Source organism: Balaenoptera borealis (genome assembly GCF_965194805.1).
Source record: "Balaenoptera borealis genome assembly, chromosome: 1".
NCBI lineage: Eukaryota > Metazoa > Chordata > Mammalia > Artiodactyla > Balaenopteridae > Balaenoptera > Balaenoptera borealis.
Genome location: NC_138860.1, coordinates 96,827,347 through 96,840,575, shown reverse-complemented (window position 1 = coordinate 96,840,575; position 13,229 = coordinate 96,827,347). Strand labels below are relative to the sequence as shown.

Genomic DNA, 13,229 nt, shown 5'->3' with positions numbered 1-13,229 from the left:
TAGCGAATGTTCAAAGGGAACAGCAGCACCAACTGCTGGGCTCATCACTTTGGGCTACCCCTCTCTCCGGGATCTTGGTTCTGCAAGCTCTTTCTTCTTTGGTATATCTCTGATGTCTTGAAATATATATGCTTTATTGAGTCTGGTTTTTCTATCTCTTATCACCTGGAGGATTATCTTGAAGCAAACCAATCTACCAATGAGGGAATATGTTGCCATAATTTCAAAGTACTTTGCGAGACACATTTCATGTCACTAATAATGTAAACACTAATTTCCAAAAAGCACTGTGGGTATTAAAAATATTAATATTCTGGGGCTTCCCTGGTGGCGCAATGGTTGAGAGTCTGCCTGCCAATGCAGGGGACACGGGTTCGGGCCCTGGTCTGGGTAGATCCCACATGTCGTGGAGCAGCTAGGCCCATGAGCCACAATTGCTGAGCCCGCGTGTCTGGAGCCTGTGCTCCGCAACAAGAGAGGCCACGATGGTGAAAGGCCCGTGCACCGCGATGAGGAGTGGCCCCCACTTGCCGCAACTGGAGAAAGCCCTCGCACAGAAACAAGGACCCAGCATAGCCATAAATAAATGAATAAATAAAATAAAAATTAAAAAAAAGATACCTACAAAAAAATAATATTAATATTCCTTAAAATATCAAAGAAAGTGAAAATTAACAAATTCATACTATATCTCTTTACATTTTGTTTACCATAATTTTTACTGTAATTATATTTTGAGTAGAAAGGAGGCTTGAAGCAAATTGTGCAATAATGTTGAGACCATATTTTTATTCCAATTAAGCTTTGTTTCTCATAAGACTTTCTCCTATATTACTGGGCTTTCTGCATTATTTGGTTTAAAAAAAAAAACCTTCTTCAATGTTGCTATATATGTCAGATACAATCAGTTATTTTTGTAGAGGCCAGGAAGACATTTGAATGTTATATACGACTTGACACAATTCACTGTGTAACTGGGCAATGAGCTACAGGTATCCAACCTCCCTGGCCCATTGACCAGGAGCATCGCCTAAATAATTTTTAACAAGCAAAACACTTCTACAAGTTTCCAAAATATCCTCTAGGACTCAGTATTACCTCTTTTGGAAACCCTATATTAGAGCTATAAAATCATCCCTGTAGACTGTGCTAGCCCTGGGTATGTGTGGATCCCAAGATCATCCTTAGAAGCCAAAGATAGAATGTACCAATCACACTGCATTCTGTTGCCTCTCACACCTGACAACTCTTAAAGTTATCCTAAAATCAGGTGATAACAAGTTAGTGTTAATATCTAGGACAAAGGTAAAGAAATCATCACACACTCTGATATTTCTTCTTGGGTTAGGATGGGAGTGCTCCTAAGCTAGCTAGATACTATTTCAGTAATAATAATCTCTTGCATTGTCACCTACCAAGCACTAGGCAATGAACTGCTTTAATCCTGTTATCTTAATCCTCTCAACAACCCTATAAAGAGGAATTATTGTTCCCAATTTAGAGATGAGGAAACTGGGACTTAAGTAACTGCCCCCAAATTTAAACTATTAAGCACTTCTGTGATTCCACTGCACTCTTACTGTTCCCCTAAGGACTCCAGACCTTTTAAAGCCTCGAGCACCACTTAGGGGTAGAAGGGGGTAACCTGATAGGAATTGCTTGAAGAAAAGGAAAAATGTGTCTAAGAGAGGCCTAATACAGATCTATCTGGGCTCCATTAGGTCCCCAACTCCCCTCTTCTGGGCATTTCCCAGGAATCCCACCCCCATAGGCCACCACTGCAGAGGCTGTGTTTTCCCACATCCTTGAACCTAGTAGCTTGGATTTCAGGGCATCCTGAACATCGGGGTCCCTGCTTCCTCAACAGTGCATTTCTGGTGGCCCAGCTTCCAAAGCTCTTCAGCCTACAACTTCAGATGCAGCAAACCCCCTTCCTCCTGCCCAGCTGCAGAATTCTCACTCCCCTGGGCTCCTGGCCTTGGAGGTGCAGTTCCTGCCCCAAGGATGGCTCTGCAGGATTCCCCACTTGCTGAGTAGGCTAGCTCAGAGCCACTCCTCTCTGGGAGCTTGGCAGCTGGGGCTGCCCAGCCCCGCCTCTGTTTCTTAGGCAATGTAGTACACAAACTCTGGCCCTGGTGGCACTGCTGAGATGTGCTTCAATAAAGCAGGTAAGGAGGGCTGTAATGGAGGAGTCAAGAGTAGAGGCAAGAGGAAGAGTAGGGAGGCTGGGAAAGAAGAAGGGTGAAGGGAGGGAAAATGAGCTTCACCCCCTTACATGGAGTTGATCTGGTTTTTGTTAAGAGCTGGGCCTGCTCTTAAGAGCTCTGCCCCTCCTCCTTACACCCCACCTGCCCCCGAGCTCTCACTTAGACCAGGGGTCTTCCCTCATGTGGAGTTTCTCCTGTTTCTTGATCTTCAGAGCCGCTGGTTAACTACTCCTTTGGAACATGTCAACAGAGGAAGGTCTTTCCTCACTCCTGTCCCCCAAGCTTGTTGGGGAACAAGTTGCTCCCTTTTAGGGGAGTGCCCAACAGAGGGCCTGGATGTTACATAGCAGAAGATGTGAGTATTCACCTTCCCTTAGGTGGGTCTCAGGGTATCTAAGGATACCCAAGTTTCCTGGAAGAAAAACTGTATGGGATTTGTGACCTTCAGGGTCCCAACATGAGAAATTGCCCTGGTCCTCTACAACTAGCTGTCAGGGCCAATATCAGAAATCAAAGGACAGTTGCTCCCTTTTTGCCTCCCACCAAACGCAAGCCTTGGCCTCATGCAATCCCCAGTATAGTCCTCACCAAAAGAGACTCCATTCCTACCTCCAAAGTCAAGTGACTCAATAGCTCCCCTTAGTCCAAATCTGGACTGTGGCTGTGCTGGTAGGTCAGTTTATGAAATCATATAATCAGACTGACAGTTGCATTACAGCAGATTCATCTCTGTGGGGCTCAGAGGAGTGGATTCACTGGAAGTAGAGAAATGTCAATCACTCTACCTATCCAGCCACATTCCTTTGTAGAGTTGCCTGGGTTACTTATGTAATTGCTTGTATGGTCTTGATGCAGAGGAATCAAGAAAGAAAGAGCAACTTTGGCAGAGAAGATTCAGGAATACTCTAAGTTCATTCTGTTTTAATAACTATAATATTCTCTATGTATGTTTTTTCTTTCTTTGTTTGTTTTCTATATACTACCGGAAGAGGTATGGCTTGGCATACAACCTCTCTAAGGTCCCAACCAGTATAAAAGGATATGCTTTTGGAGCCAGAACAGCCATGAGGTTTAAGCCAATTAGCAAGGTGAGAAATGGCTGAATGTGCTTAGATTTTAGTGTGATCCATGTTGCTGTGTGTATTTGCACTGGGGAGCAAAGCTGGAGGTTATGTAAAGAATATGCCCTGAAATTCAAGGAAAAAAGTCATTTGGGCAAAAGCTACTAAGAAGCCTATCAGAAAAGCTTGGATGTTAGCATTGCAAATGTGTGTGTGAGTATACTGGGAGAGTGGAAAACAATTCTCAGAATGAATGGTACCAAGGCAGGGCTTCAGTCTTGAGACACCTGATGTTAAAATACTGGAAGCTTTGTTTATATGCATCATATTATCTTTTCAGTTAAAAAAAAAAATCCAACTTCTTCACCCTTTTGCGTGATTGGCCTTCAAGTCTTCAGTATAGGTTCCTAATCTCTTGTTGGACGTTTTCTTGACACTTAAGCTCAAGGAGAGGGATACTGGCTCCAGAAGAATCTCTGAGTAGGATGGTGGGATGGTGGGATGGTGGGGATAGTAGCTGCAATAAGTTACCTTGGCTCTCTACCCACCATAGGTTTATTTCTACATCCTAAGCTTTAGGTACATTTAGGTAGCTGAACCATACCCTTATCTTAGTTTTCTACCTACTATAGGCTTGTTTCTAAACCATACCTGATATATGAACAGGAAAAGGATGATTTTGTTTTCTCTACTTAGAAGACTTTTCGTGTGTGTGTGTGTGTGTGTGTGTGTGTGTGTGTGTGTGTGTGTGTATGTATCACCCTCTAACATATTGGTCTTTTTCTTGGAAACAGGATATGACACCTTACCCAGGCATGTACCAGACAGTCAATCCTCAAGAGCAAAAACACAAACACAATTTTGCTCCATTTAATTCTTTGCTGCCTCGATTTAGGACATACTCAAAGGACTCTTGTTATCCTGGGTATGTGTCCCTTTTTCTGGTGCACTTCAACAAATAGCAATAGGAAAGGAAGTACAAAAAGGGGTTTCATCCCAACCATGCCCTCTAAATAAGAAATCATCTGTCTTTAAAGATTCAACCTCTTGCCTTCCAGGTCTCTAGAATTATAAAATTGTAGAGTATAGTGATTCATTCAATAAATATTTATAAATGGCCAGTCAGATTTGTAGGGTTCAGAGATTTTGCATTAAACCCATCACACAAGATTCCTGATTTCTTCGAGTTTATATTCTAGAGTCCAAACAATGAGAAGCAAATAAACAAGAAAATATCAATGGTAATAAGGAGAGTGGCCATATTATTTGTTAGTCAGACAGTGACACTTCTGAGAATGAAAGGGTGTCTTATTAACCATTATACCAAGATGGTAGCCATAAACTAGGGCTGTCATGGGTGCATCAGGAAGTCTGGTGACCTGGTGATGTGCTGAATAAAATCAAACAGGATGATGATATCATACAGAGTGGTGGACTGGAATCTACTTTGGCAAGGATTGTCAAGATAGGTCTTTTTGGGGAAATGACACTATCTGAAATCACAATGACAAGACTGAGCTGGCCCTGTGAAGATCTGGGCCCAGAGTTTCTCCGAGAGGAGGAATAGCAAGTGCAAACGCTATAAGCTGGGAAGGAATTTGGTGTGAGGAAAAAAGAAAGAAGATTAGTTTGGCGAGAGTGCAGTGAGCAAGGAGGAAATGAGAGCATAGGAGGAGGGGTGGGGCTAGAATACGTAGGCCTAATAGACCAAGGGAGGCATTATAAGTGCTTTAGGAAGCCTTTCAGAATGTGTGGAATTGTAGGGCACAGTGTCAAGGTCTTTCTTTTACTGATGAGAAATCCAAGGGTCAGAGAGTGAGTGTAACTTTCTCAAGGTTGTAGTAAGGAAGTGGAGATGCTGAATATTGATTCCCTTGTCCATTCTATGTGTTATTTCCACAGCAAAGAGTCTACACCAAAAGGCAAAGTGTTATGAACAAAGGCAATTATTAAATAATCTCATTATCAAGAAATTTCACCTGGTTCTGCTTTGCTGTCCCTAGATTACTGATAACTCTAATTACCACTGCACTTTTATCCTCAATTTTATATCATGAGCAGTACTTATGTATCACTGTGTTAGTTGTCTTTTATCACCCACCATTTCTGGGAACTTTTGGTCTCTCAGCTAAGGATACTGAAGTTCTGGAAATATTTTAAAATAGAGTTGATTTTTACTTTGTCAAGACTAGATATCTTGAACGCTAAAACTTAGTTAGAAATACATTAAAAGGTAAAGGAATCCTATGTTAATCAGTTGGCTACCATTCCCCAAAGAGTTAGGACTCTAGATCAGAGGTAGAAATTCATATATGGCCACTAACTCATTACATATGATGTTTTGTATTTTTGTTTCTAGCCCCACCACATACAACCCAGAGATAAAGCCACCAAAAAAAGTCACCTGGCCAATGAAATTTGGATCTCCAGACTGGGCTCAGGTTCCATGTTTACAGAAAAGAACACTGAGAACAGAGGTAATAGGATTGGACTTCTATGGAGCCCTTTACCTAATACGTCCATGTATATCAGTGATTCTTAACCAGGAGTCTGTGAATAAGCTTCAAGAAATCCTTGTTCCCCTGAAATTACTTGCACAGTTTTGTGTGTATATGCATATGGGGATCTTTTTGGAGAGTTACACAATTTCACTTGATTTTTAAATGTGCGTGTGAGCAAACAAGTCACATTTTCTTATTTAGTTCTCAAATAATGTATAGTAGTCCGAGATACTTATCCCTCTATGACTGAGGAGGAAACTGAGGCTCAGATGAACTAAGTGGCTCGTAGAAGTTGCTCAACTAGAATCTAGATCTTGTGAGTCCTAAGCCAGTGTTCTTTCCATCACACCACTTGCATATTAGATCATCAAGGGGCTATGGATCGTTCTGTCAAGATCATGGATTTCAGGAACAGACTGCCTGGGTTCAAATACTAGTTCCATATTTGCTTGCTTTGTGATCCTGTGCAAGTCCTCTAACTTTTCCAAGCCTCAGTTTGCTTATCTTTAAAATAGATATAATAATAGACTCAATCTGATAAAGTTGTAAAGATTGAGATATTGTAGAGAAGCATTTAGCACAGTACCTGTAACATAATAAATGCTCTCAATCCATGTCAGCTGTCATAATTCCAGAGGTGCCTTTTTTCCCCTAGTGGAACTTTGGATTAATTCTACAAATATTTATTAAACATCAAACGTATTAACATCATTGTGCCTATGGGTAACATTCAAGTATTAAACACATAATCTTCATTTTCAAGAAGTTTACCAGCCATACTTGACAATTTACCAAGTAGAAAATAATCCCTAGAATGATATATACCAGAGTAAGATGACAAATAGTACATGTACATAGTAATGTTGAGAGATTCACTAAGGCTAGGTTACTATGCAGTTGGGGTTCAGCTAGGCCACAACAGCTATAACATACAGTTCTATTTTGCACAGCCAAGAAGACCAGAGGCAGAGGGTTCTCATTCTAATATTAACCTAGACAACATTCTTCCATTGCAGTTGCCCACAGACAAAGACTTTAGAAAGCATCAGAACCGTGTGGCCTACCTAAGCCTGTATTACAACTGAAAAGCTGTGACTACCTTCACGTGCTCCTCCTGACCACAGACTCTCCAGGATTGAGGACACAGCTGCTCTTGTCCTTCTGCATTGCTCTGGCCCTCCTGTCTGCCAGCATGGGACACAGGGAGGGGCAAGGGGCTCATAACTACTCTATGACAACATAAAGACTAGTTTAGAGGGCTCTCTCTCCATGTGCTGGTTTGTTGTGTATACATGTAGATGGGTCAAGGGGGTTCCTACTGAGTGTTCAGTGGGGTGGCTTCACTTTACTGAAATACTTGTGGGTCCCTGCCCTCTAGCTCTAATTCCCAGGCATGAGTTTTATGTTTTCTACCACTAGCCCTCGTGATAGGTGACTGTTAGTCTATACATATCAAAGATTTGGATGGCTTGTTTGGCCTTGTATTTGGGCTTGCTAGATGCAGAGGATACTTAAAGGCAGAGTTAATATTTAGGTTTTAGGAGCTCTTCCAAGTGTCTGAGTTCCCCAGCGTGGATTGGGGAGGTCCTGATTTGATTGCCTTTCCCAGATTTGTGTAAAACTCACAGAATCAAAATATCCCCCCTTTCCCATTACATCATCTATTTAGTCTGTCAGTCATCATCATATTGAGCTCCTACCATGCATCAGGCAGAGTGGCAAACACTGGGGATACAGCAAGAATCAAAATAAACTCACTATTGGCTTCTTGAGCCTGGACTTAAGAATGAGAAGGACTCCCCAGGGAGGCTAGTGAATTGGATCTGTTCCCCACTCCCAGTTTGAATGATGCCCTGAAGCCTTACAAGTTACTCTAGGTGTGTTAAGGTCAGAACTCATAGCAGCCACATTCAATGTACTTATCTAGACACTGGCCTGGGAGACAGGCCTTTTCCTTCCAGCACAAACTGAAATAACTCAAGTATGGTTCCTTCAGAAAGGGCATTAAGTATAGTCTACCTTATCTTTTAATGGGAAGGTCCTTTTGTGCCTACTTAGCCTTCTTAGTAATTATCAGACCGATGGCAAGTCTTCATGTGTCTGGATACCAAAGAGTGAGATGCTGTTAGTGCCTCAAAAAGCTGTAGCCTGCTGTACTCTTCAGGGTCAGCATATGATAAGTGTTAGCTGATGAAAGAAGCACTAGGAGTTGAAACCTACTGGGAGTATGATGCTGAGAGGCCTAATTCCTTAGGGGCCAAGATCTTCTGAAGAAAAATGGTGAAAGACAAGTCCACTGGAAATCAAATTAGAATATTGAGATAATGCTAAATATACCTCAGTCTAAAAACTTTTACTTCATTTAATCTGATCATTTAAAGATTTCTATTATCTTGTCAAGAAGTATTTTTGTGACTTGAGATAAATCAAGATTAACATTTCTCACCGCTTTAGCACACCTCCCTCCCTTTTCTCCTTTGGATCCACACACATGCTGCTTTCAGAGGTGGTAATTTAGCATTCATTATTTTTTCTGACTTAGGGTCTTGGGCCCCTTCTTTGGAGGATATTGACAGGGATGAGAGAACATCTTTCACACTGTTTTTTGGTTCATACTCTCAAGGCTTTTGCCAGGGAAGGCAACTCCTCTTTCTAAAATAGTAATCTGATTTGACAAAAAGTAAAAATTTTACTATAGCTTCAGTTAACCTCCAGGGTCCCTTGAAATGCTTAATTGTATATACAAGTACTTAAGAAAGAATACAAATGAATACAAAAAAATAAAGTATACAGTGTCATTTATTTTACATATTGGTTTTGTTCAAGGGGTTTACAGTTTTTTTTAGATCTTAATGGAGTAAAACCTAATTATAATGCTGCTTTAGTAACGTAGGGCTTCCAAATTGACAGATAGATTGATATAATATGTAGACTACATGGAGTATTGGAAGATTAAGTTTGACATGCAGCACAAGAGCATTTGTGACAAAGTAGAATTTTTCCAACATTTTAAATTGAAGGCCAATTACAACACTTGCGGTTCTGGCGGAACACCAGACCCTGAGCACACTGGGAGTGGAAGGTCTTGCCTCCAACACACTGGTGGAACTTGGTGGTGTCTTTAGGATTGCTAAAAATGCCATCTGCTTTACCAGTACAGAAACCTTCATCTCCTCCACTGCCCCCATCACCACCACCTTCTCCACCACTGCTGCTGTCTCCACCGATATTGGCACAGAAACCTTCACTTCTGGGTGTCACTGGTGGGTTGTCTCCACCGATATTGGCACAGGAAACTTCATTTCCGGTTGTCACTGGTGGATTGTACCAGGTCTTGGTGGCTGGTGGAGTGCATTCTAAAAGAACAAAAAGACCATTTCAGAACATCATCATAAGCTGTTTTTGAATGTAGAAGCAAAAACTATAGACCTCCTCTTATATCAGTTTTGTTCTCCAAGAACTTGAGCCCTGTGAGAGTTCCAAGTTATGGTTGGGAAGAATGTTACAAGGGGACAGATGTCCAAAGCAAGCAGGAAGGGAGAACAAGGGCCATTGGAGTTCTAGCAGGCTGTCAGGCCTGGGCTTATGCTACGTTTCCACTGAGGGAGATGTGAACCCAACCCTACCGTGACTGACCAAGGATTTTATGTGGGGGACTAATTAATACTTGTGTTTTCGTAGAGGAGGCTTATCCATATTTCTGTCATAAGTAATACATCTGCATTTTGTCATCTTGTTAGCCGCAAGTATTATACTTAGATTTTATCATCTTGTTATGTTTTGTTTCTTATGCTTTATTTTTGCTTGTTTCCTTTCAACATTGCTTTTTCTCCCCTTTTTCTCCCTCTGGCAATTCAGACATTTTATATTTCATTTTACTCTATTACTAGAACCCTCTCCACCACTAGAATTTGCTACCTCTTACTCCCTCACTCTATAATTTGAGCCCATCTTTTTATAATCATCTCTTAACAGGTTTTACAATTTAAAAAATCAATTATTCTGTCAATTTCCTGAGAGTAGAGACATACGGAACCCTCATATCTTCTACTTCTCTACCTCCATCTTTAGCCTTACCCCAGGGATGCTTAACCAAGGAACATGCAAAGCCATGTGAAGAGCTGGGGTTTCTCTCCTCACACTGCTGAGTCATGGACCAATCAGCAATGTGAGCCTTTGTGCCTGCTCTTCTTCAAGACCTACCTCCGACCCTCCCCACTAGCACCCAAAGACAAAATCTGTAACTAAAGCAGGTGGGAAGTAGCTAACTGGCCTGCTTATGTCTAAGTTATGATATGGTGCACTGCACTGACAGGGAAGCTGTCTAGTTTAGAGAAAATGTCAGCACATGCATCAGACTCACTTTCAAGATATCAGATTCTTCCTCCCAGACAAAATTTTCCTAAGAAAGGCCCACCTCTAGGGTATAAGGTGTATTCAAATCTTTGCCCACATAGCTACTGAACTTAGACTGGCCTCTTGGTTGAAAAAAGTATTTCTAAAAAGCCTCTTCCTGTAAATCTGTCCCTTTTTCACATGATGCTCTGTGGCTGCCTCCATGCACTCTTGTCCCTCTGCAGTTGCCATTCTTGCAGCTTGACCTACATCATCTTTAGAACAATGTGGTGAACTTAGTAGTGATGCACCTGAGGACAAGCCCAGGAGTGACTTCAGCTTGATTGTGAGTGAATATTTGCCCTTATTGCAGAAGGAGCCTAAGAAGTCATCCAGATCAATGGCCCAAATCATGGCCCCACCAAAACTGTTCTCCTTGAGAAAGTCAACCTGCAGACACAAAGAGCACTTGGTAGCCAGAATCAAATGGCATCTACACAACAAAGAATGGAGTACAGGGTGACAAGGGGATATAAGGGAGAAAATTGCAAGTGGGTTGAAACCCTATGAATTTTTTTTTTTTTTTATGAAAGGATATGTGCTTTGTGAATTCAAGGTATGATTGTCTAACTCAGTTCTATTTTTGTTTTCTTGCTCCAGTTAATAAACTCTTGGGTATTAATATAAACAAAGCTAATATTTATTTAATACTAGTAGTCCAAGCTAAGCTACATTTTAACATTCATTACTTGCTTAATCTTCACAGGAACTACTGGGTAGATCCTATTATTATTACTCTTTCACAGATTTCTGGGAACTCACCCAATCCTAGATCAGGACTTGAGAACCAGGTATATCTGACACCAAAGTCTAGACTGTTAACCACTGCACCATACAGCCCCTTTCTCCTCCATGTTGACCACTTTTCTCCTGACCAGGATTCTGTAAAGATGAACTGACAGAGCAGTGCGATGGAAAGAGCCTAGATTCTGAGCCAGATAACATGTTCAATTACTGCCTTTGCATTCTCCAACTATGTAACCTTGGATTAGTCACAGAATCTATGAACCTCAGCTTACACATCTGTAAAATGGAGATGCTATTTCTTACTTCACTGGATTGTGTAGAATCAAGTAAGATAATGGTTGCAAGGCATTTAGGTAAAAATGTAAAGGATTATTTTCATTATTGTCCATGAAAATGTTGGTCTTAGATCTAGCTTATAACCATTTCACATGAATTAGTATAGATTCATATTGGACAAAAATTGGGCAATAAATTTTAAACATATTAGAATATTATACTATATGTCAGTGTATTCCCCTATATATTGTACACTGTATCATTAAATCTATATTTAATCATATTGTTTTCTCTGTCTTGGTGGAAAGGTAAGTCATAATGAGGTTGGTCTACTCCACTTTGTAGATATTTAAAACTTTGAAACCACTTAGGATTTGAAGCTAGAATTGTAATTTTTTACACTGTTCATACCTTATATCCATAGCTCTTAATATTGTCATAGCCAACCCACTCAGGGTTTTTATAAGCATATGGAACTTTTTGGTCTTCTATCCAGGCATTTGTGACTTCACTTAGGAATGTGCAGATCTATGGGGGGAGTGAAGAAGGAAACATTGAGTATGTCACAGATTATGTCATGTATTGGAGGAGAAAGGACTTAAATGGGAGAAAAATAGTAAGAAATGGGAGACAGATGGAAAAGGGGGCATTGTGAAATATCTACTTTAATTTCACATATTTCTCTAGAAAGTGATTTTGTTTCATAAACTGAAGACACAAATTTATATGAAACTAGGTACAAAGAAGTGAAATTCTAATTCTATAACCACAGGTTAGTTGAGAAATCGTAAGCATGACCAAATGTGCTGAGGTCATTCTTCCACAAACACTCGAGTCTTTGGCAAACACTGCTAACTATTCACCTATCAGTCTGAATTTTTAACACAAGATTTGAGTACATGCAATCAATTCAGGTTGGAAAGAAGATCCAATTATATGCCATCACTAGGCTAAACTACTGAAATCCTTCTCCATCTATTTACATGGATGTAACAGAATTCAGTATAGCTTTGGACTGTAGAAAATATGGTCCCATACACTTCAAAACCCAAAAAGGAAATTCAGCTTGGTTTTTTTAAGTGAAAAGTATTCCACAGTCATCAACCTGCCTTTCCACAGGCTGCTATGCTCAGAGCTGTTAGATCTGTGAAAGCTGGGATATAGGATCTCAAGAGCAGAGGAGTAACAAAATGACTTGGAGAGTGGAAGAATTTTCCCCAGGGCATTTTAGCCTGAATTAGCTGTGTTAGTTACCTCATAGTAAGTCCAGAATCCAGCCTCACCTGTGTAAGGACCAGATGACCCTGCTCCAGAGACTGGGCACAGACTGAGGTATCAGAAGTGCTGAGCCAGAAAGTCCTCCCATAGGTGAGGAACCCCATGATGAGCTTCTCTGAAGGGACCCCATTGTCTCTCCAGGGCTTCATGGCATATTCCTGCAGAAGGTAACACAGACATTAGTCCTTACCAGTGTTTTCTCCATATGATTAACAAAGTCTAGCTAATTGTCCCCCAAAGAGAAACCCTGTTTTCCAACAACCAAGGTTCCCAATCCCTTACCTGTCTTCCGTCTGCATATGATTTGGGTCTTTTCTTTTTTACACAGTTGAAAGAACATATGTCGCCTTGATCCTTGGATCCTACACGCAGGGGGCTGTTGTGTCTTGTACTCGTGTCCCAGCCATGATGGAAGTCATAGGTCATCACACTGATGAAATCAAGAAGCCTGGAGCAAGAGATTTTGAGCCATCAAGATCCTGGGAGCATTTTCTTATGGACAATTTAAGAGCAAGAAATGGTAGCTGTGGAAACTCATGATGTCAAGTAGATATCCATATGGGCCCACTAATGTGGCTTCCTGGGTGTTATCTTCTGTGACTTCCATAGGGCTAGATAGAAAGTCTCCTTTAGTTTCTTGAAATAAACAGGGCAAATCCAGAGCAGAAGGTAAGAAAACATGGTAGTTAGAGCATGTGTCTCAGAAACACATGTCTCTAGGGCCATGGGAGTTGCAGGTGAATAGCTCTCCTATTGTTTTGTCA

General features: G+C 41.0%; 2 protein-coding genes across 3 annotated transcripts in view; one reads left to right on the top strand and one right to left on the bottom strand.

The window, feature by feature from the left end:
* The first annotated feature begins 2,082 nt into the window (after window positions 1-2,082).
* Window positions 2,083-8,571, top strand: LOC309623529 (ciliary microtubule-associated protein 3-like). Of its 2 annotated transcripts, XM_082380471.1 has the most exons (6): window positions 2,083-2,168; window positions 2,420-2,562; window positions 3,197-3,295; window positions 4,063-4,193; window positions 5,628-5,745; window positions 6,786-8,571. In XM_082380471.1, exons 1-6 carry the CDS (start codon window positions 2,150-2,152, stop codon window positions 6,852-6,854), a joined length of 579 nt encoding a protein of 192 aa, XP_082236597.1. In that variant the 5' UTR covers window positions 2,083-2,149; the 3' UTR covers window positions 6,855-8,571. The 2 variants fall into 2 exon arrangements, with proteins under 2 accessions (XP_082236597.1, XP_082236596.1); XM_082380470.1 differs by having other exon boundaries at window positions 5,628-8,571.
* An 81-nt stretch (window positions 8,572-8,652) lies between these two features.
* Window positions 8,653-13,229, bottom strand: part of LOC309619377 (acidic mammalian chitinase-like) — a gene marked incomplete at its 5' end in the record, with an annotated part of 14,272 nt that continues 9,695 nt past the window's right edge. Inside the window, 6 exon segments of the mRNA XM_082374487.1 lie at window positions 8,653-9,125; window positions 10,416-10,554; window positions 11,599-11,715; window positions 12,442-12,509; window positions 12,512-12,623; window positions 12,790-12,913. Coding sequence (XP_082230613.1) covers window positions 8,779-9,125; window positions 10,416-10,554; window positions 11,599-11,715; window positions 12,442-12,509; window positions 12,512-12,623; window positions 12,790-12,913 — 907 coding nt within the window.

What these genes read in the sequence shown, in the direction of transcription:
- LOC309623529 (XM_082380470.1), top strand. An exon ending in GATGTTACATAGCAGAAGAT is followed by an intron (nt 2,563 to 3,196) that starts GTGAGTATTCAC and finishes TACTACCGGAAG; the next exon opens with AGGTATGGCTTGGCATACAA. An exon ending in AAGGACTCTTGTTATCCTGG is followed by an intron (nt 4,194 to 5,627) that starts GTATGTGTCCCT and finishes TTTTGTTTCTAG; the next exon opens with CCCCACCACATACAACCCAG.